This window comes from Ctenocephalides felis, unplaced genomic scaffold, assembly GCF_003426905.1.
Source record: "Ctenocephalides felis isolate EL2017-DRISC unplaced genomic scaffold, ASM342690v1 CF-g0.4_SCAFFOLD_01604, whole genome shotgun sequence".
Taxonomy (NCBI): Eukaryota; Metazoa; Arthropoda; class Insecta; order Siphonaptera; family Pulicidae; genus Ctenocephalides; species Ctenocephalides felis.
Genome location: NW_020537758.1, coordinates 50,122,867 through 50,148,305, shown reverse-complemented (window position 1 = coordinate 50,148,305; position 25,439 = coordinate 50,122,867). Strand labels below are relative to the sequence as shown.

The following is a 25,439-nucleotide window of genomic DNA, read 5'->3' as shown; positions in this document are numbered from 1 at the left end:
GGAAGCCTTCAACTTTATTGAAAAATGTGCAAAATCTTTTTTGTTTTTCTTTTTGTAAAATTTACATTTCGACCGTACAATAATTTCATATAGTTAACGGTAATATAAATGGGAAAGACGACCCAAACAATTTGCTTCAAGGGGCACAATACCGCAGGCACCCAGTTTTCATAAATTGTATCTATATTTATTAAACATTTTTTACATTTAACCCCAGGAATTAGTTAATTTACTCTTTAGCTTCTTATTATAAAGTTATGTAGAATACCATATATTTTTTAGAAATAAAAAAAATATATTTTTGACCCCGACGTGATTTGAACACGCAACCTTCTGATCTGGAGTCAGACGCGCTACCGTTGCGCCACGGAGTCCTGTGATTAAATGCGTAGGACAATCCTAGGTTCGGTTTTATATATTAATTTTTTTTCAAAACAATTAAACATTTATAGTATCAAAATCATATTTTAGGTGAAATGATCTTTTTTTATTTCTCAAACGAAAATATCTAGAATCATTAGATTTAAAAATGCGCAGTTACAGATAACCGTAAATATTATGAACTTTCCTAAGGAGAAGATCAAGTTTTAACGGAAATTCGATTTGATAATTATATGTTTTCTCGACGTTGTAAATCATTCCGCGTCATTTGTCACTAAATTTGAACAAATTTATATTTGGAGCCATAATTTGACAATTCGTCGACATTTTCTCAAAAATGACTACAACGATTTCAAAACTTTTAATACTATTCAAAGAAATCGATAACAACGGACTTTGGTTAGTTTTGCAAGAAGATTTGCCAAGTCTATTATTTAAAATTATCTGCCAGAAATATGACTCAAAAAATTGCGAACCGTGGTTGAAAAATATCATGTGGGAATTGTGCTGATTAGTTTTTAAGCATGGATCAGCCAAGCCCTTCTTTCCTAGAATTATTTAACATCCCGTAGGGTAAGTTATAGTAATCGCAAAAAAATCGAAAATGAAAATTTTTATATATCTTTACGTTTCAAAGGTTTCTGAACATTTTGGCATACCTTAGAAAAATGGATGTATGTGTGTGTGTGTGTGTGTGTGTGTGCGGATACAAATTTTCGTCGACGATTTCGGGAACACCGATCAACCGATTTGAATAATTCAAAAACATTCGATTCGTATTGATAAGGAGACGTGCTGATTAGTTTTTGGCGGAGGCAGGTCTAGCCGTTCCGAAGATATGGGGCAAAAAGTGGCAAAAAGTGCCAAAAATGGTAACTCAGTTTTTAAGAGAACGGAACGTCCGATTTTAATATATAATAATAATGTCCGATTTAGTAATTAAAAAAACATTTTACTTGTATTGACAAGATGAAAAGCTAATTAAATTTTAATAAAGGCAGGTCTAGCGGTTTCAGAGATCTTGTAAAAAAAGTGAAAAAATTATGCCATTTGGCGGTCATAAATTATCATTAGACATACGCACATAAAATTATCAGATATTTTATAGAGATTTTAACAATAAGTATAAATTTTTGTTTACATTCCTATGGGTTCCGTACTAATGTTTAACCGTTAGACGGCAACGCGGCGTTTACGCGCTTCGATATTTCGTCTCTATGCAGTTAAAGCAGTACGATTGCTTTGAAAAAAGTTTAGAACTTCCAAAATATTTCAAAATAAAGAAAACATTTTTTTTCAAAATTGTCTTAAGGCAACAGAATTACACCTAGCTTTTAATTAGCTGTATTTCAATAATATCTTGTCAATTCAATAATATAATTTTGTCTTTAAATACAGTTCAACTATCTATCCTTTAGATTATAAAATATACCATCTATCCTTTAGATTATAAAAATGAGTCCATTCCAACGAGGGCAGTTAAGTAAAAGGTATACATAAGTCATTCTTAAACGAAGGCAAATTACTAAGATTGACTTGTGTTCACTTTTAATAAATATAAATATATATGATTGATATTTCATATCAAACTCGAACAGTTATTATCCCACGACAGCAATTAATCTGACTAATAAGTAATATATTGTATTACACAATCAAATTTTAATGCATTCTCGTGCTATTCTGAAAAAAAATTGAAATACCATGTGAAACTAACTACATCTCATTTTTTGTAGACTTATATCCTATAGTTAAAATTGATAATTTTGCAAACCTCTTGAAATTGAAAATTTTGTGTTGGATAACTATATATTTTAGTATTATAATGATTATGGAATAAACTTTGTAAATTTGATATGCTTCTATGTATAACCTTCAGAAGATTTGGATTTACTAAACATATCTAATAAAAATTTGGTGTATTTACATAGTGGATCGAAAAAAATGTACCTTTGTACACAATACTTTAAATATTATAATTAAAATAAATTGAATACATAATACGATCATGTTTAATTGTATAGAAACTTCTACATCACAAATCAATGGCTCTACGCATTAAATGCATGAATCGAATGTATTTGAACCATACGAATCGGTTCAGCCGTTCTTTAGGAAATGTTGCGTATATTAGGCACATGCATTTCCTGAAGTAAGTAAATTTTTCTATAAACGTGAATATACAAAAAGAATTTCATTTTCGATTTTTCTATCATAAGGGATGTTCGATATTGTATTCGATTCTCGATTTCTTTTAAGGAAAAGATAATATAGGTCAAGTACAGCCTAAATATTGCAATTTACTTTATATTAATAATTATGAAATAAACTTTATATTTATATTATAAAATAATATTATTGAAATAAAAAAATATGAAATTAGAAAATAAACGCAATAAATAATACATAAAAATTCTTTCATTTTTTGTGAATTAAAAAAATAAGAACACCTTCCCAATTTAAAAAATAGGGTTAAATAAGGTTAAAAGTACAATTATTATCAAAATATAATATAACTTATTATTTATGTTATAACATAAAGTATAAAGTAGAAAATTATTTTTTTTAAATCAAATATTTCATTTCAGGTACTGTTACATTTGAAAATCCAATATTTACTACAATCAGTGAAACAATTCGCAGTAATAGAGTTTTTGCATGTTCTGCTTGTGCCAGGATTATTTTGTTGACGATAAAGGTAAACTACTATTAAAATTTTTTTTTTCTATATAATCAATGCAACAACTTTACTGACAATAGAGATGTATATTATATACGATAACTATAAGAGGCCAATTCTCCGACAAAATAGAAATGTTACAGCAACTCTATGTTACTGTCCTCTAATTATATAATTTAATAGTAAAAACTGTCAAAATGTTATGTATTTGCTGTGCGATCAGTCGTTTTACACCAAAAGCCTAACTTCATGAATGTGTTATTAATGATACATCAGAAAGATGCAGTTACGATAACATTGTTTTTTTTTTACATTTGTGTATTATTTAGGTTAGGCTCCTAAGTATTGCAAGTATTACTGGATGGTCCAGTTTGGTAACCATCAACACCTAAAGAAACATACTACCAATAAATGTATGTGTCTTGATCCCATAAGCAAACTAACTTTTAATATCACCTTAATTCATAATTTCAATTTTATGATAAACATATTACAACTGTATCATGTCTTTGATTTTCTTACAGGTGATCTCAAGAACGTACTCAATCGAGAGCATTCATGTTCCTGTCCTCCCAAAAAATCAGGAAAAAGTGAAGAAAATCGAAAAATAAATTTAAATGAACAACTACCAAAACCTCCTCTGGAAATTCCGAATATGATTTTTAACCAGAAAATTCGCAGATAAGTTTTTGTGATTTGACTTCTGTAATATATGAAAATATTGATAATTCATTAGAACCTTTGTATACAGAAATCAAACCATTATCAGATGCAGAAATAGCAATTAGTACTATATAGTGTTGGATAATGTATATGAAAGTAGTAACAAAATTATTGTTACTAATTTTATTATGCATATTCTATTCTAAATCAAAATTTATATTATCTGTTGGTTATTTCCATTTTTGAATACATTCAGTTTTAACAAAACCTAATTATTTTTTAAAAGTCAATATTTAACGAACGCGTTGAAAAGCATTTTTCTACACAATAAATGTTGATTTAATTTTTTTTTTCATTCAACAATATATTTACAACTGTCCTACATAGACATGTTGATTTAATTGATAGTAAAAATACTGATGAAGCAACTTGCTCATAATTAACATTTTTATCATAGAATAGGTAAGAATTTAAACAATTAAATGATGCACCTGATGTTTTATAGTGTGCAATTTTTAATTTATAGAATTTGACAATTTTAGTTGTAGGTTAAGGTATGATAAAAAATTATAAGTTTATGCAATTTTTATATTAATATTTGGCAATTAAATTATCTATAGTACTAATTTCAAATTTTTTCCACCCTACTGATTGAATACAACGTGACTCAGTTTTCATTGAAATTCAGTTATTAGTGAATATCAAGAATTGTAGATTATTAACCCTTACCACTCGACCTGATTTTAAAACAATGAACTAGCAATTCAGTGCTGCATTCTGATGAAAAAGTACCTGCTACAAACATGATATTATTGTGTATGTTATGCATTTTGTTTGATAAGAATTTGTGGACAATGTAGAACATACATTTACAATAAGATCTAAATTTATTTTCAGCATCATGTTGAAGTTTAAAGTAATTTTCAAAAGACATAGCGGGTCGATTCCACTGTCATTATAATTAATTAGCATCGTGATAGTTTTTATATCATTACACAGAAAAGTATAATAATCGATTTTTATACGCTTCTGGCATTTTTGATAAAAAAATTTGCTTTATGAATTGCTCAGTCGTTTTACTATTTTTATAAAAAAAAATACAATGAAAGAAGATAGCAAATACTTTTATAATGACTAATAGTAAATTTTGAAAAAAGAACAGTCTCTTATTACTGTATAGATCTATTAGGCCGCATTTAATTTTTAAAATTTTATGGGCGACCGCACTTAAGAATTTACAAATATTGATATATACCAATAAACATTATAATATAAAAATACTTTTTAAAAATAATATGGGGCTAATGTTATGTAGGTACTAAATACTGTATAAATGCCATATGATTGCTATGCAGTTTGCCATTGGCCGATTTTTAAGAGAATCAGTCCCTAAATATTTCATAAATCAATCTAATAAAAAATATCTTTTTTTAATACGGTAAAATATATGAGCAATAGGAAAAGCAAAATTTTCATGGAAAAAGACAGAAGCTTACAAAAATCGATAATTCTACTTTTCTGTTGAATGATACAAAAACTATCACGACGCTAGTTAATTATAAGACAGTGGAATCAACCCGCTATGTCTGTTGAAAATTACTTTAAAGTTCAACATGCTGCAGAAAATAAATTTAGATAATATTGTAAATGTATGCTCTTCATTGTCCAGAAATTCTTATTAAACAATTGCATAACATACACACAATAATATCATGTTTTTGGCCAGTACTTTTTGTCAGAATGCACCACTGAGTTGCTAGTAATTGGTTTTTAATCAGTGATAAGGGTTAATATAAATATTTGTTATTTTGATGAATCACACATGTCAATAAAAAAGTCTGTGCTGGGTGTGGGACATATGTTTTCCAATGTGTTGTCTACTGCTGAACAAGATTCTACAGTCTAAATTGGGGGTCAAACTGCAGGAGAGGAAAAAACCAAAAAAATTGCAAAATCGCCGACCTAATAATTTTTCTGTGTGATAAATAAAATCTTATAATTTGTATCGTTTCGTGATCCTTTTCTCCTTAAATGGCTTGAACAACGGACTTCCGCAATATTTTGCATCTTTGGTGGGTACTTTTCGTAGAATCTAGTAATAATATGCAAATGTATTTTCAGTTAACTGCAAATATGTTTGCCGATCACTGCTGGATAGTACAAAAAAGTTCTCAAAAGAAGTAAAATTGCGAAAATTCGTTGTAGAGGTCCTTTAAGAAGAACAGGCAAGGAATCGACAGAAAATTTAAGATCTTGATTATCATGCAGTAAAATTACTAGATCGAAGGTTTTGTCGTTTTTTTGGCTTTTTCTGTTCTTTATGCAGTTTGTACCCCATTTTGGACTGTAGAGTCATGTTCAGCGGTAAACAACACATTCGACAACATATGTCGCACACCCAGCACGCACAACAATTTTTATGGACCTGTGTTATTGTTATCTTTTGTAGTAAATAGTTTATAAATTGGATATTTATTAATGAATATACTGCGCACAATACTTCTTCATACTTATTATTCGGATAAAGCATAAATATTATGTTCTTACTTAAATTCTAATAAAAAATATTCATCAGTTATCAGAAAATTTCAAGGCAAATAATTGGTATGGTTAATTTTAACAATTCTATAGGCTAAAAATCCAAATTACTTCCCGAAAAACTCGGGGAACTTATCAAACATATAGTTTCAAACTAACATCGTGAACAACTTGAAAACCAATAAGTAATTATGCCTGATAGAACGCAACAAAATATATTCCTTTCAAATAAACACAATTATTCAAATCACTAGATTTACATAATTGGGTATATATATGATATACATGTACAGTTGCATACTAATATACCAATGGTTTCCAACCTTTTCATACCGCCCCTCTTCGTACTTAAACAAAGTTGTTGCGCTCCCTTAATATTTTTATTCCAGGCTAGAAATTAATATACAACACTAAGTTAAAATATACATAAAAAAATATTCATTCTTTTTTATATTATTCCAATTTTTTTGGTTTATTTTCGGAAATAGTATTTTGGAAACAGCTATACGCATCCTTTGTAACCCTCCAGAAAGGTGCCCCACAGGTTAGAAATTATATATGGTAATTAGTTTTGGATTATTTATCTATACGTTTCGACACTTAATATGGTCATCATTCAATTAATTAAATCACAATAATATTGCATTTTTATAGTAATATTATTAATATGGGCTCGCTCGTAGATAGGTTGAAGAAGGCTGAATCAGACGTCCCGGGTTCGATCCTGCTTCGAGCATAATATAACATACGTGTATTATAAGAATTTTCATGATTTCTCTAATTAATAATAAAAAGTTAAAAGCAGCTCAAAAGTTAGTAAGTTAGTTCAAAGTAAGTTACAAGTATTAAAAATTTCTAACGCATTAAAATTGATATCAAATTTTATTTTATAGATCGCCCACTAATATGCAATGATTATTATTAGATTTATTATTCAGTTTAAGTCTTATAAATTAGCATTTTAACTTTCTAATTTTGTAGAAATTTGTATTTGTAATAATAGAGTAAAGTAAAGTAAGATAAACTGCTATTAACTTTTTATGCTTTAATTATTAAAATGTTTGAAACTGAATTTGTATCACATGTTTTAATTGATTCGTGCTTTTCTCAGTTTTAATTCCAATATATAAAAATTATTCCATTTCTTTAGAAAATCATAATTATTAGCATATAAATTATAAATTAAAGCAATAATTAAGGAATAATTTGTAACAATTACTTGTATCATTAATTAATAAAAATATATTATAATAAACCAATATTTTACTGTATAAAAAGTGTTATACTGTGAAATCCTAGTTAGAAGTTCAAATACATAATGTAGAAATTTGGATCAAATATTAGGGTTTCATGTTATGTATATTTATTAGATAATATTTGCATTGGTTTCATATTTCCAATAATTGTAGGCGTTTGCATGATACTACAAATTATCTGAATAATCGTGGGCGTACTTACACTGCTAAAAATATTTTGACTAAATAAAACGAAAATTTACTTTATTCACAAAGCAATAATGCGGAGTTTGTAATATTTTTTTAGTTGTATAGAAAATAACTTTCCTTTTAAATATATTTTATAACCAGTTACATATTTACATAAAGCTGTGTAATTATTATAAATAGAAATTATTGATTTGAAATCATCAAGGCGAAATTTATTTCAATTAATTTATATTTTATTATTTATTATTTGTTACTAGAATTTTATCAGTCAATTATGGGGGTATTCTGGTTTAGAGGCATGAACTATATGCGATTTTTAGAAGGTATTAAAAAAAAGCAAACAAAATTTTTACTATATTTTTATTTACAAATTATTAATAATTATTCTGAGAATGAAAAAGATAAGAATTAAGTATAGTCATAAGTTTTTAGTTTGGGAAACTAACAAAGTGGGTGGTCTTAAAACATAGGCACCCGATCATACCCATGATTAATTTTAGCCCTTCAATGATCTGAAAAAATATTCATTTATTATTAAGCTATAATAATATCGCCATCGTATAACCTACAGGCAATTTAGAAATATTTTTTTACATAATAGCGACTGCTTGAAATTGATTTAGTTTTAAAAAAATCAACATTTTTTTAAAATATCCATTGTATTTAACTAGTAATTTGGGAACAAACATAGCTCATACATAAAAGAAGTCTATAAATAAGAACCTGTTAAAAATTCAAGTAAATCAGTCCAATAGAGGTGAGAAATCGTACCGAAAATGACAGTATCGAAAAAAATGCATTTAAAGTTTTGCAAAATAAAGGAAACAGAAGAGGATTATCATAGTCAAAAAGCTATAAATCTGGAAATAAATTAAATTAAAAAACCTTTAATATACTTCTTAAATATTTAAACTATTTAAAATTATGTAAAATTTAGACCTGAGTCTGAATATCTAAAATCAAAATTATTAATAAATCTAATATAGACATTATTAACAAATGTTTCTGAAATCTAATAAAAATAAGTTATGACATGAGGATTTAATAGATATTTAGGTGTACAATGCCAGATGAAGCGACTATGAAAATATTTAAAATAACATTTTAAAATTTAATTAATGTAGGATTTTCATGTTACTCCTTGTGCATTTTTATATGTAAATAAAAATATAATGTAATAATCAATTTGCATATTTGAGTACAATTTAAAATCATTTTTTTTTAGGTACTGTTAAGGTTTGTCATTTTTTATGTCGAAAAAAGATTAAATATAGGCAAAATAGAAATCTCGATATAGATGTTATAGTAATTTTCCAACTGAATAATAAATTTAATAAATTTTTATAGTTTGTAATCGTTTTCTAACACAAACAACCATACAGTGTATCGGAATTTCACTAAACTCGTATACACAAGAAAATATTTTACAGTGTACCAAATGTTTTATCGAATCATTCGCAGCATATCAATAATTAGTTATAATTAAATTGATAGATTATTTTTAATGTAACGATTCAATTTTCAACTCAAAAATAGTTGTGTAGTAGATTTGGCAGTGTTTCGGATGATCTTTTGATTCAATAGCTCATACGGTATGTTTTTATTAAGCAAATATTTTATATAGTATCTATTCTGTTTTATACAACTGTTTCAAATATATTGCGTCCTGTATTGTAATTTGGATGAAAATGCATTATTATTGAACAAATAGATTTTTATAACAAAAGCTTTATTTTGTTATCGAAAATGATTAGATTTAATTTTTTTTCTTTGAACTTGTTTATCATTTTAATAAAATTGATGATATTTTCTATTGTAAATAATGGTATAAACATAATTTTCATAAAGAAAACAACGTTCGTGATAGATTACTTACAGAACAAAAGCTCAAGACCAACACAAAAAATCATTCATTGTGAAAAAATCTAGTCATTGTGGATAAGTAGTACACTGCAATTATATACTGCTTAGAATTATATTATATTATAATTGTACATCGTATCGTATTGGTTGTAAAAACTGTCAAAGAGCTTTTATTTGCTGTGCATTTAAGCGTTTGGCCCCAATATTTCAAAAGTGATTTATATTCTCTTCCATGTAGGTAGTAAGTTACTACTAGTAACTATTTTTGAATTGCTTGCACTAATTGCTGAAAGTTTATAGAAAATCTAAACATTCACAAATAAACCAACGCAAGCCAATATATTATAATGCTTAAAGTTTTACTTGCACGCAAAACTATAGAATTATAGATGGATAAACTTTTTCAAGTATCAAACAATAACTTTTAATGATGTTCTACTGAATTACAATTGCAATATTTGACTCATGAAATTTTCCTTCTCGTCCTTGAATTAACGTTAAAATTAGTTTCAATTGAAATAACAAATAATTAACGCTCTTAGTAAACATTATTTAATCAGTTTTAAAATGAAATAGTAAATTTTAAGGTTTTATTCTATGGTTTACATATTCATATATACATATACATTGAACGGGGCATTGAACGTAGCTGTCCTGAAAAAAAAATATAGAAAAAATTACACAGCGTTGTTTGGAAATATGAGCTTTAAGTGTAATATTATGTAATTTAGTATATTAGTAATTAAAAAAAAGTGTAATCTAGAGGTTTAATGTCATCGTTACCATTTTTTGGTTATATTATGGGCAATTTTCACTATTTTTGTTCATTTAAACTTTGAATCCGTATTCGTAGTCAAAAGTAATGGCACAATTACCACAAATTTTTCAAAAATAACCTTTTTTGTTGAGCTATGAATTTAAATTTTTTAAAATCGATCATCTTTGCCAAGCCCTTCTTTAAAAAAATATACCATGCGCATGTAATTTGAGTTGTTTCCTATTAAAAAAAATCGAGTGATAAAATAAAAATCTAAAAGTAACACATTGCAGCTTTCGCGTACGATAAGCTTTGAACTGACTGAATAAAATGCATTATCAAAAATCATGTCATTCTTAGGTTTTTATTACTTGCTCGAAATTTTTATTGTAAAACAATCCTGATCAAATGTGCCAACTTTCGGTAAATCTTGCCAACGCATTTTAATTTCAACAAAGACACTTTATTCTTGAAAATTCGGGCAAATTATGTAGTTATTTTTGGTCTTCGCAATGTTTTTTATGATTACAAAATAACCACAATAACCGAACAATGGTTACAATTTTACCAAAGTTCTGGTTTGCAATTAAAAGCTTATAATTTTCAAACAACGTGAGAATTTTTTTTCTATTTTTTTCAGGATATTTACAGTTGAGTTCTTGGAGTATCGTTTGGTCTTATATCTTACTCTATTATTAAGAATCATATCGTTTAATTTTACTCGAAAAAAATATTCCATAAATAAATAATTGTAAGTCGTAATATAAATGAAAAATATTATCGGAGTATAATACTATTAACAAATTTCCGATTTCCATCCAGACAACTGTTCACCATGCCGATGTGGTTTTTCGTCCTGCTCCTGGTGTGTGGTGTGTGTCTGGCACAGAATGAGGGCATAAAGGGCGTCAAAGGTGGTCGTTATGGCAACATACAAGACCGTCTACAATCGGAGAGCCACTTCGCATTGCAGAACGCGACCGATGCATTCGTGCAGGGCTACGTCAATAGAACTAGACTACCGCCCCCGTTGTTGCACCGAGTGCAGACTAATGCAACGGATTATTTCGGACCGATTCCGAACGGAATTTGCTATAAAGAAGTCCCGTAAGTTTGATAATGGATGTTTGAACTCAAGTATCGATTGAACTACTCGATTTTACTCCTTGAGTTACAGAAAATTCACGAGCCAATTCTGCCCTAAAATGGGCGTTTTTCATATAAAATGGTACTAAAAACTGCCAAAATGCTATGTATTTGCTGTCGATCAGATGTTTCACACATAAAATTTATTTCTCTTATATTAAGACACAACACAAAGATGGTAACTTATGGCAAGATTATTTTTTGGCGTTAGTGGATTTTCTAGATAAGGTTTTACATACATAGCATTTTGACGGCTTTTAGAACTATCTCAATTGAAAACAGCAGCGTAACATAGTCTTCAGATATTTGGTATATTTTACGACATAATTTTTCCATTATGGATGCTATTGCATCTATTGTTTTATCAATATATTATTGTAAAATATTGGAATACAAGCCTACTTCAAAGTTTATTTTTGAAACATTCCTGTAACTCAAATATTTGTTTTTGAGAAGTTGATCTTTATATGTTTATGGAATCTCAACACATTATTCCCATATATGGTAAGGTTGTTAAAGTCGTACCACAGTCTAAATCGTACTTCTGCTTTACTTCATATGATAATTAAACAATAACTCTTTGTTTTTTACAATATTTTAGACATGATTCAATGATAAAATATTCTTAGGTTGTTTCAGTAGCTTTTTATGATTGTTATGAAGTAGTGAAGTTTTATGGATTTATTTGATTAAATATAAAAAAAATATTGAAATAACACAATGAAGTTTATTCTCAAAATGAAAAACAAATGAGTGTAACGGGTAGAAGCAGTGTCTTTATGAACAATTCCATCTCCATTATTTTGACTCGTAGACATACTTTTTGTTATAGTTTTATTTTAGGTGCGGTTCTAATAATTATTTTCTACTTGATAATTAATAACTAGAAAAAAGTTGGTCACAATGCAGTTTAAACTGCATTCGATAGTTTTTAGTAGTAGGTACGACTAAGGCGTCATCATCGTACCAAAAATATCTTTTTGAAAATTTTGAAACTTATGATTGCATGAACAAAATAATATGTTTAATAACTGTTAATCTTAAGCCAACTAAATAAAGATTCAATAAACGTCAAAAATTATATTCTTAGGGAGTGCGATATTAGCAACTTTACCCGCAATTAGTTTCAGTAATTTTTTCTGAATTATTATATATTTGATAAAATTTTATTATTTTGAAATTTAAAATTCATTATTTTATGTTATTATTTTGAAATATGAAACTTTTAATCATGTATTTGAAGTTTTAATGGCTGTTTTGTGTTACTACTATTTAGTCTCATATCAATATTAATATATCAATATCTTGTTTAACAAAAATTCAAGATTCAAGACTGATAGACCTCAAATTCTACCATATCAGACTTAAATTCCAATAGTACTCAAAAATCAAAATTAGTTGCAATTATATAAATTCTGCATTTTTTATCATCTTATGTAATGACATAAATTACAAATTTTTGAAAATTTTGTAATAATTACAAAATTTGGTGACTAATCTAAAATTCCAATTATGTTTAGTTTAAATAATTTACAAAAATAGTAAACCTAAATTACTTAATTTGAAAAAAAAATTATTAAAATTGTATTAACTCTGTCTGAATTTCTCCACAGAACAGCTTCTCTGGTTCATAATCCAAACCTCCCAGTACCAGCAGGAAATGGAGTAAGTATTCGCTCATGTTTCTATTATTTTACTAAGTATTTTTAAACAAATTTGAAATATGCCCATGTTATAATATGATTATCGAGATAATTTTTTATTAATCATACGATTACATTTATGAAAACATTTTGTGGTTTCTGCGTTGCCAAAACCAATTATCTCACAATTCGCGTTCCTCTGCATTCTGCAGATAATCCGTATCGACCGCAAATATTTGATTACCAGAAATGCTTCTATACAACAACTTAATCTACTTTTGTAATTTATCTCTACTGTGGTTTATTCTAGCAAAACTAATTTAACTAATTTGAAAATTGCTAATAAATGCAAATCACGCTCACAGTGCAGCTTATATAAAAACCTTCACTCGACATGTGAAACGTAAACTGAATTGATTAAATTATTCTATTGTACTATAACAAATAGTATATATCTACAAAAATGTATTTGAAATATTTTTTTGCAAGAGTATTCTTACAATTACCGCAACATGTAATAATTGATCACATTATAAAATTATAAAAGCATAAGTTAAATATCCCAATTTGACTTAAACTTTAAACAATTACTAATATTTTCAAATGTATTTCTAGCAAAAAAAAAATTCTATAAAATTGTTAAAACTATAATATTTCAGCACACATTTTATATGAATATATCAGTCTCGTTGAATGATTAACTCAATTAAACAAAAACTCAATATATAAATTTATAACTTCATTTTTAAAAATATTACATTATTAGTATAATCAACAAAAAAGTATTGAAAAATCTTGTGCCTATATACAATTTGAACCGCTTTTGTTTTATTTCTGGGGGATTATTAAATTGACTACTATTAAGATTAGTATAAATTGAAAGTAATTTAAAATATTAGAGAATATTTTTAATAAGGGTAGAATATTAGTAATTTACACTTATGGACCAAATCTCAGGTAAAATAGACCGTAACATAACGTTGGCATGGCAATGCTATATTACGCTATATTACTTTCTTGGAAGTAAAAACTGTCAAAATGCTATGTGGTTGCTAGGCACTATCAGACGTTTTAGATATAAAACCTAACCTAGAAAAAATTACAACAAATGTCAAAAAATGTTATCGTAACTGTATCCGTCTGAAGTGCATTTAGAACACATACATGGAGTTTAATTTTATGTATAAAATGCCTGATCGCACAGCAAATACATAGCATTGTGGCAGTTTTTGTACCATTTCATACGAAGAAAGGAGCGTTTTTATAATAAGGCTATATTACAGTCAATTGTACCAGAAAAATGGCATATACTGCAACAAACATCCTGAAAATTATTTACTCTAAAATAATATTGTCCGTTTTACGACAGGCATGTGGTATGATAGTACCACATTTAATTTTTCTCTCTTTGTTGACCTATCAATTTTGATTCTCGAAGTTGTTTTGTATTGCTTCCGTGTGTTGTTCCTCGGATTTTATTTTTCAATAATTTCTTTTCTCGAGCAAGTTATATAACATCTACACATTTTGTCATTTTTGTACCTTCGCTCTTATTTTTTTTCGACAATTTGGCGGAAACTAGCCATTTTTAATAAATTGAGTCTGATCCAGTTTCCTTTCATTTCATATTTATACACCTACTTCGTTTATTTCTCAATCTTTACAAAACTTTTTCATTTTTGCCATATCAATCCTCAAAAATATACAGGTTTTGATTTCATTGTAATCTTGTGCATTTTATTATCCCGATCAGTCTAGCGGTTTGCACTAGCACATACATGAAGTTCAATTTTATGTGCAAAATGCCTGATCGCATAGCAAATACATAGCATTTTGGCAGTTTTCAGTACCATTTTATACGAAAAAGGAGTTTTCACGTTTCCATAACAACGCTATATTACAATCAATTGTACCGGAGAAATGGCCCATTATTATAACAAACATCATGAACATTATTTACTCTAAAATATTATTGTCAGGATTCTATTTTACGGCAGGTATGTGATATGAAAGCACCACATTTAATTTTTCCCTATTTGTTTGTTAATCAATTTCAATTCTCAAACTTGTGCTTCATTGCTTTCGTGTGCTGTTCCTCGGATTTTAATTTTCATTTACATTTAACATCTACATTTTTTGTTATTATTGTTGTTTCAGTCCTATTTTTTCCTTCGGCAATTTGGCGAAAAATAGCCGCTATTGATAAATTGGGTCTGATACAGTTTCCTTCCATTTCATATTTATATACCTATTTCGTTTATTTCTCAATCTTTACAATACTTTTTCATTTTTGCCATATCAATCCTCAAAAATATACAGATTTTGATTTCATTGTGATCAATCCGAAATACAAATTTCTATCAGCCTATGTGATCCATTAAATATGACATTTAGAGGTATCTTCCACTGAAGAGATTCCCCTGTAGATAATCTATGTTAATAAAATAAATCAATGTTAATAAAATATATCTATGTTAATAAATAATCTATGTTAGTAATATAACAGAGCTTAAATTAAGTTAATAGATCTTCTGGCCATTTTCTTTTGAGCCTTCTAGTTGGATCATGATTTTTATTAATTGAGTGATATATAAAGATATTTTTAGTTATATATATAGATATTATATTAATGAAATAGATTATTATAGTCAAATGAAATGTATATATTATATGAAAACTGTTTTCATAATCTCTCATACCAGGCAACTCTGCCTGACTGAGATATGAAAATAATGTATATATATATAAATAAATTTAATTAAAAAAAAAAAAAAAAAAAAATTGCATGGCTGGATTTGGATGTTGGTCTAATCTAATATGGTATGAATTGCTTCTTTGCTGAATTACTTCTTTTACGGTCAGTATGTTTAAATCTGAATGAATAGTGTTATTGGAAACGTACCATGGTGCATTAACTATTGCTCTTAAAATTTTATTTTGAGTTCGCTGGATAATCTTTATGCTGGACGTGCTTGCACATCCCCATAGTTGAATACCATAAGTCCATAGCGGTATAATTACTGACTTATATATTAGTAATTTATTGTTGTATGACATTTTAGATTTTCTTCCTATTAGCCAGTAGTGTTGTCTAAATTTATTCATAATTTGCTTCCTCATTGTGATCTGATTATCCCAATCAGTCTAGCGGTTTATACAGCCGAATCCAAGTCTGCTGCGATGGCTTCGAACGCAATCCCCATGTTTTCACAAAATGCGACCCGATATGTGAACCTGAATGCATAAACGCCCGTTGTGTGGGCCCTAACAAGTGCAAATGCTACCCGGACCACGCTCAGGACTTGGCTGGCTTCTGCCATCCGACCTGCCCCATCGGCTGCCTCAACGGGGTCTGCTACGGAGACCGTTGCTCGTGCCACGAAGGATATGTACTGGACAACACAGGACGTATGTGTGTTCCAAAATGCAGCCAAGGATGCGCTAATGGTAATAAAAAACGATTTTTTATACCACACGACATACTGCATCATAGTACTTTTATAAATACCTTAATTTTCATAAGTCACTGAATTGTACTGTATATTCCTTAAAAGCAAGTTATAGCTTTCAACTCATTTATACTCATGAGATGCATTTTAAACTATTAAAATGTTAAAAGTATAATAATATAATACAAATTCCGACTTCGTTCGCTTTACGTTCGAATTTGACGTAAGAGTAAAAGCATATCTAATGGGCGTGTATTTAAAAAACGGAAAATACTAACTTAAACTAGTGGGGGGCATGGCATTGTGCCTAGGCAAATGGCTGGAACTTCCCGTACCAAAAATTATTGTTTTTTTAAAAGATTAACATTTTTGAAAAAAAAATTACTCTGAAAAATTAGATTTTTGAGAAACTATAAATTTTTGGCAAAAATTTACTTTTTTTTGAAAAAAAAGACTTTTTGAAGAAAAATGTATTTTGAAATATTTTGGAAATTCTGAACTTATTTTCAAAGCAATAGTACTGCTTTAACTGCATAGATTCGAAATATCGAAGCGGGTAAGTGCCGCGCCGCGCCGCTGTCTAACGGATAAGTATTGGTACGGAACCTATAGGAATGTAAACTTATTGTAAATACTTATTGTTGAAATCTCTATAAATTAAGTGATAATTTGATGTGCATATGTCTAATGATCATTTTTGACCGCCAGATGGCATTGTTTTTTACTTTTTTTTACTAGATCTCCGAAACCGCTAGACCTTTTTTCATAAAAATTTGATCAGTTCTTCTTACGCTGCTTTCTTGGTAACAAAAACTGTCAATAGCTAAATATTTGCTATGCAGTTAGGCGATTTAGATATAGAACCAATCCTAGAAAACAAATATTAAAGATGTCTGTATTTCTGATGCGTATTTATAACACATCTTTGAAGCTAAGTTTTATGTGTAAAACGCCTGACTGCACAGAAAAATCATAGCATTTTGAAAGTTTTTACTACAATTATTTTTATATGAAGATTATATTATTTATTTTATATGAAGAAATAAGCTTTTTTTATTGCAGCGCTATGTTAACGTCTATTATACTGGAGCCCCTAAATTTATTTGTTTAAAAAATATATTTAAGAATTCCATTTCAATGTCTCAAATAATTCTAAATAGACTGAAGTATAAACCTTATTCTTCCCCAAATACCTTTAGTTTATGTTTTATAATAAACGCTCTAAGTGGAAAATTTATGACTTATAATAGTCATAAAATATAATATATATGAATTTCAAAATAATATATTTCAAAATAAATTATAATATATATGAAACAATGATCCAACTTTTAGGTTTTATTATTTTTGTAAGCTTTTTATAATCGTCTTGTATGAATCATTGATATATTTTCAAAATTATCTAATTCTAAAATACAGTAAGTACTTTTGAGTTATATTTGTCTACTTACAAAAAAACCTGGATTAAATTGAAAATAAAACTTTATTTGAACTTAAGAATTTTGTATGAACTCGATAAATTTACATAATTAACATTTACATAAGCGATTCAAATTACACACACGTTATTTGCTTTGTATTTATAAAATACGATATTTATCTGACAAATACATCATTTTGCTAAAACAAAATACTGAAAATCAATATGGAAATAAATATGAATAACAAACAGATAAAATGATTCTGCTTTAATTATTTTCTGTTTGCATATCATGATTTACAAGTAATTATTTTGAATGTGGAATTGTGTTTGAATTGAAACAAATGAAATGAGCAATGAATATATTGAATATTTAATTTTGCAGCGCATCATGATAAGATTGCAAATTGTTAATATTGTTGCATGCTTTTTTATGTTTCCCAAATACTTTTTACAAAATTATTTTTAATACCAGTGTTTAAAAAAATATTTTTGGCGTATGTTATGTTCTTTTTATGTTTTACTTAATTATATATAAATTACAAATCTATAAATAGACATTGAGTAATTGATTTGGAAATTAACCATAGCATTTTCTAGAAGAAAAACCCAATGGTTTGTCTTGTACTTTTGTACTACATTCTACTCTAAATATCTTATTTTACAAAAATGTTCTATTTATCTTATATATAAAAATGGAGCTCTCTTTCAAATGTCTGAATAAAACTCGAAAACGGCTGAATCGATTTGGCCAGTCTTAGTCTTGAAAAATTCGTGCCAATCCAGAGAAAGTCCAAAAGGTGAGAAATTATTTCAAATCCGCGTAGAAAATTTACATTTTTAATTTGAAAATTTTTGTAGAAGCGTCATTTGAATAAAACAATGGACGGTGGCAATTTCGTGAAATGTCAAACGCTTTTGACAGATGATGTTCAATTACGTTTAATAGGATGTTTTACGCGAATATTATTTAATTATGATAAATTTGTAGAAAGTAGTTTTGTGTGTAGTTTTATTTAAATACAAAAACGTTAGTAAACGGGCCGCAAGTGTTACTAGACTCAAAATATAAACTATTTTGATATGTTAATATGAAAATGCACTTTTTGGCATATTTTTCTCAAACACGGTGCTTTGAAAGATCTCATTTGTATAATTATATACTCATTGGTACTTATAAAACATTTTCTAGGTTATATCATTTTTTATTCATGTTATTTAAATTCAGAACCTAAATTTGGTATCGATCAAATGAACAGTTTGTCGAATAACATTTTTCCAGTTATAATTTCCCAGAATTTATCGCAGAATAGATAGTAATATATGAAGGTCCGGGATTAAAAAGGTCCACCACCGATGTGCCAAAAATCAGTTAAGTTAAGCATTGTTTAACAACAATATTTGAAAGTAGAGGAAAAAAGATGTATAGCCAGCTACAAACTTGATTTGAAAACGATAATCTTTGAAATGGGGGAGATAAACGGTAATCTTTGAAAATCCATAATAAAAGTATTTTCTTCCGTTGGTAGTTTTAGCATTAGTTAAAAATGTAATTATTTTGTGAAATACCTTTAAAATTATAATAAGGCTTTAAACCTTTTGCCACCTGCCCGGTACAAGTTACCCCGCATATAGGATAAAAAGGTCTAGATAACAAATTTTTGGAAGACATCAAAAAAGCACATTTCTACAATGATGAAGTAGAAGTCATATTACTGAACGTAGTCAGATAATTGTTCGTTTGATGTGTGTTATTTGTTGTGATATAATGGTTATGGTTTTCACAATATAGTTTATATTTGCTCAAAGTCAAATTGGACCTTTGTGTCTCGCCCTGCTCTACATATATACTTTTTATTAAATTTACTTTAATTTATCGAATGTAACTTGAAACTTTTCAAAAGCAGGTCAAAGAAGAAATACTTAATTCATTTTTTATCTCTCCTCGCAAAAATTTAAAAATTTGGTATAAGCTCAGTAGTATTATTTACAATTATACACAAAATCCAGAATTCAAAAAGAATCTGAAAAACTTGAAACGTAATTAATAAGCCGAAAGACCAAAAAAGACTCGGATTGGATTATACGATGCTTTCTATAGAAAGTGTATAAAACTTGCAGTTTGATTATATTGACAAAATATAGACAAACTAATGGGGTTTATTGTTTTTATAATACCTAATTGTATACAGCATTCAAACAACACATCCTTATGCACTTAAAGTATTAATATGTTTGATTCTCTAGAAATGGTTTAGAATATACCTTATTTAGCAAAACAACGTTTGCCGGGTCAGCTAGTATGTAATAAAAATTGTGTCTATTTTATCTAGGAAACTGCACAGCCCCCGAAACTTGCACCTGTATCGCGGGTTTTGTTCGCAATGAAGTCGGCCAATGCGTCCCTCACTGCACCAACTGCCATCACGGAGACTGCGTCGCCCCAGAGGAATGCAGGTGTCACCAAGGGTACGCGAAGGAAGAACATATATGCGAACCGCAATGTCCCAGGTGAATTATTTTATCAGGATTTGCATGTGAATAGATGGAAAAAGCAATATACGGAAAATCAGAATAAAGCTTTTATGCTTTGGGAAAATTTTGTTTATTAAAGCATTGATTGTATTTGGGTATGATTTGTTATATCAATATTGTGCATAGCGAAAACTGAAAATAATAGAATATTAATTCCTGGAATATGAATTCGCTATCTCGGGAATTATTGGAATTTTTGGGTAAAGTAATTTAACAAAAAGTTAATAAATAGTGGAATTGTCTATCGAAACCAACATAAGCACAGTTAAATGACTAATATTAACCCTTAAGCAACGAATGTCGTCCACGGACGACATCCACAAGACGTGCTGTGTGTATTGAGCAACATGGTGTGTTTGCCCTTGCTTCAAGATTTCTCTATAAACTATTGAAAATTCTAATTTTTGTTGTAATTTCTATTTCATTGGAAGCGTTATTTTTAATTTTTAACACATTTTTATTGATAATGATAGAAATACCAATATATCACTGTGCCGGTTCGCTTAATAATGCAACTGAGTGGTTAAATGAAAGAGTTAAATGTAAACTCAGCTCAAATAAGATAATATTATTAAACTATACAATAGTAATATGAGATAATCAGCGAAATGTCTAATTCATCAGATCTGATGTAAATAATTAAATGAATCAAAAATATTTTATTAGATCATAATTACGCGACGACAGATTTTACCAAGTTTTCTAAATTTAAACTCTATATATAAAAATATAGATAAGATAAAATTATACAATTTTACATACGTTTTTTGTCCGTTGAAATTTTTGAATGTTTGAAAACAGTTTTTGTGAATTAGTAGCATAAAATAATATTGCATGGATCCAACTAAATTGCGACATAAAACATAAATAGAGAATTACAAATTTACGTTATTCTCGTAATTTTTAAATGAACCTAATATCATTCACTTATGTAAAAATATTATTAGACAATCAAAACAAGTTCTGATTCGCCCCATATAAGCGGAATAATAAATTAATGTAATTATAATTATCATTCAAGTGGCATTGTGTCTAAAGGCAAGTCGCATGGATATATATCATAAATAATATATTAACATAGAGCTCAGCTATTCAGTTCAACTTATAACATGCGCATAATTCCAAATTGTAAAGAATTTTTATAATTAATCCATTTATCGTAAAACAATAATTGGTCAAATTATTTTACATTCTGTCGACAAAACTTGTATCGTATGTTTATGTGCACGATGTGGAACAAAGCGGTACCGTTTCGTCTTTTCTGCAAATTATTCAGCCCCTAAATTCTTCAAGGAAAAGGGTCGATTGTATTGTTCTTTTTATACCTATAATCTTTATTGTACAGTTGTACACTGTTGAAACAAACTTCTCTTTAGGGTATTTAAAAAAAAACATACATATAGGTCTGAAGAAATAGTATCCGCAAAGTTTCTAGTTGAAAGTGGCATTTTGCCGTACGGCAAGTTGTAGAAACTTCCCGATAGTTGTGATAAAATAATTGATTTAAACAAATGAAATTTAAATTTAGATATTTCGATAAAATTTTTAACTGTTTATTTAAAAAATAAACTTTTTGCTTTCAAATCTAAACATTGCGATTCCAATTGATTTATGTGTAACACATTTAAATTATTATATATACGCATTTTAATTATGATGCGCAGACACGTGGTTGAATGCCCTGAAATTGTAACTTATTATTCCTTATATTAATTAATTTATGTAATTCTATCAAATTTTGTAACTTTGTGTAATTTAAATTTTGACTTATCACATCACAAAAGCGATTTTTGAAACAAATTTTGACTATCATATTTTTTCAAACTTTGAATTTTATAAATTAAATGACTTGTCGTAGTGCCGTAATACCTTAGTATATTATTTGGGACTATGATATATAATATAAATATATAATAAAAAGGTTCATCCAAATAGTCGAAAAAATTTCAATAGTTAGTAACAAATCCGATCTTCGCCAAAAACAAATCAGAATGATTTCCAACCAATATCTTTCGAACGGTTTTTGAATTTTTAAAATCGATTCAGGATAGTTGGCTAAAACATTGACGAAAATTTTTACACTTTTTATACTAAAAACAAAGAACTGGCTAGGCCGATCGTCGCGTAAAACAGATAAATGCTAGTCCTCATCGAGTTACATCAAACAGCTTTTAAATTTATGAAATCGGTTGAGCCTTTTTCAAAAAAAACGTCGGTGAAAGATCAAGAATCGTCTCGCATACACCCACACACACTTTTTCCAAATTTGGCCTCATTCGATTCAGAATAACTTGAAACGTAAAAAACAAAATTAGCGAATCAGATTTTTGGGCGAAAACAAACTTTTCCTTTGGAAAGTTAAAAATTACGAAACGATCCACATTATATAGCTAGATAATAAAATAAATTCATACAAAATCAATAGAAGTAATGCATATTTAGATTCAGTCAATTAAGGTGACTCATTATGCAGAGCATTTAAAATAAATTAAAAACTGGTTTGAAACGAAATCTAAAAATATAACTCCAATTACATAGATTCTAACTAAAATGCACAAGTAGAGAGAATAATTTATGTAATTTAGGAACTTTCTGAAACGATTTAGGTAGCATGTAATCATGCGGTTCCCGCAAGTTTTGAAACATCTATTTTCATGTGTATTCGACATTCATATTTGAAATTTAATTAAAACATGCATAACTAAAATAATAATTAAAACTTTAACATTTAACAATGCACAAAACAAATATTGACCGGAAACCATTCGTTGCGCATTGCCTTCGATATGCAATTAATAGCTGCCACTTCAGTTAACAGCATTTCGAGCGGGTCGATGTATGAGAAAGGTCAAGCTTTATCTGCATAATGGGTGAAAGAGTTTGATAATTTGCTTGTCATACAAATAATATGGAATTGTCTTTGAAATGCATTTGATTTGATATTATGATAATGGGTGCATTAGAACTTAAATATTTAATCATCTTTAATCGACTCATATCAGACAGATACGAACTACTAATTTACACTATAGCTAAGGTTTTAAGTTTAAAGCTTAAAACTTTTAGCCCTAAATATGGTTTGCCATTCTGAATAATTTAATAAGAAATCAACTAAAAAAATGATTTAACAAACGATGAAAATAAGCAAACGAAACAAAAAGAGTTCAACCAAAATAAAATAATTAAAATAATATAATATAAAGGGTCAAATTTGCTCTGATACAATAGAAATATTATGGTAATTCAATATGATATGTATTTGCAGTACGATCAGTAGTTTCACATATAAAACCTTACTTACAAAACTCAAACGTCAAATAACAATTATATCATAAATGCATCTTTTTGATGTCTCATTGATAACACATGCGTGAAGTTAAACTCATGATAACACAGCATATACATAGCTCTTTGACAGTTTTTTTCTACTAATTCATAGAAAGACCCGTGACAGAGTTACCATAATATTTTTATATGAAAATTGGCCCCTAAAATTATGTATGAAGTAATAAAACCTTTACATTTTATATTAAAAAAGAACAAATATTTAATAATGCAAAATCAAAAATATAAAATTTTGGTCAAAACTAAGAAAAAATATCCTGAATTTTTTATTAGTGCCTTTGATTTAACATTTATTTTAATTGCATTTTATTTTTCTTATATTTATTAAATTTATTTTAATTGTATTTTTGTTTCTAAGTATTTCTTCATAATATACGATTTTGATTATTAATAGTGATTATTATTTATATTTAGTTATTGATAGCTTTCATTAAAGAATTTAAATCATTTTTTCTCTAATCCAGCAATTCACTTCATAGCTCAAATTCCTACAAAACTAGTTTTTAATTGTATTTCTAATTAAATATCGCGACGTCATGTTCGTACAACCATTTGACCAAAATAACAACTGAATTGCACAGTATATTAAATTGAAATCGGTTGGCCAATATTAATAATTTGCCGTTATCATATGATACTCTCTACTGTATTTGCATCATTTTAAATATTACTAGAAATTTTCTGGATCATTTGTATTAGTTTATATGCAAAGAGAATCGTGGTGTTATAATAGTATATTTCTACGCCTATTTATTGCGACTACGACTAAAATGCTTTGTTTCATTAAAGTACATGAAATTAAAATAAAGTTTGGTAATGCTTTCCATACAAATATAAATATAAACTAATAATAAATATAATAATGACATATATAAATTGCTAAAAATGATTCAAGAAAATTCAAGAAAAAAAAAGAAGCGATGATTAGAATTAAATTCATGTTAATATGTATTTTATTAACAACATAATACAATATTGTAACGTTGTCTCAAAATATCTTGAATTTATTAATGTTTTATAGATGAAATATGAAGATTGGCATACTTTTTGGCATTTGATATTGTTTATTACCAAAGTAAGAAAATAATAAGTATACAAAAGTATTAATTGTGATTGTGAGTTGTAAGTACTAATAAAAATTGAGGAATTAATTAATAACTAAAACGAGTTGGTATTGGTATTTAGCCTTAAGGCAAATTACATGAACTTCCCGATATGTGTAAATAATTGACTTAATCAATAATAAACAAATTAATTTATGAGTAATTAGAAATATTCCGAGTGGATTTATTACACATAATTGAAAACGAACAAACACGTTAACTCTGAGTATTTTCTAAAAGCAAATTTTCACAAATCAATCATTTTTATAATTGAACCAGTTTTCGTAGAACATTACTGGTTTAGTATGTTCATTAAGACCAAGTAATCTATCGTTATACCAAGTAAATCATCTAATTTTAATTTTAACAAACGTCAAAACAACTACTCATTCTCTCAAACTTTGACGATTTTTTTAAATTAAACTACTTGTCGTAAGGCCGTAATATTTCAGTAAGTTCTATAAGACCATG

The 25,439-nt window shown here is 27.9% G+C and overlaps 1 protein-coding gene and 1 non-coding gene across 2 annotated transcripts in view; one reads left to right on the top strand and one right to left on the bottom strand.

Moving 5' to 3' along the window:
- Positions 1-302: 302 nt before the first annotated feature.
- Trnaw-cca lies at positions 303-374 on the bottom strand. The gene has a single exon. It is a non-coding gene; the product is annotated as a tRNA-Trp (tRNA).
- An 8,892-nt stretch (positions 375-9,266) lies between these two features.
- The window catches only part of LOC113373922 (fibrillin-2-like), a 78,606-nt gene continuing 62,433 nt past the window's right edge, over positions 9,267-25,439 (top strand). Inside the window, exons 1-3 of the mRNA XM_026614188.1 lie at positions 9,267-9,299; positions 11,150-11,434; positions 13,087-13,138. Coding sequence (XP_026469973.1) covers positions 11,163-11,434; positions 13,087-13,138 — 324 coding nt within the window. The 5' untranslated portion in view covers positions 9,267-9,299; positions 11,150-11,162. The remainder of the gene's footprint in view (positions 9,300-11,149; positions 11,435-13,086; positions 13,139-25,439) is intronic.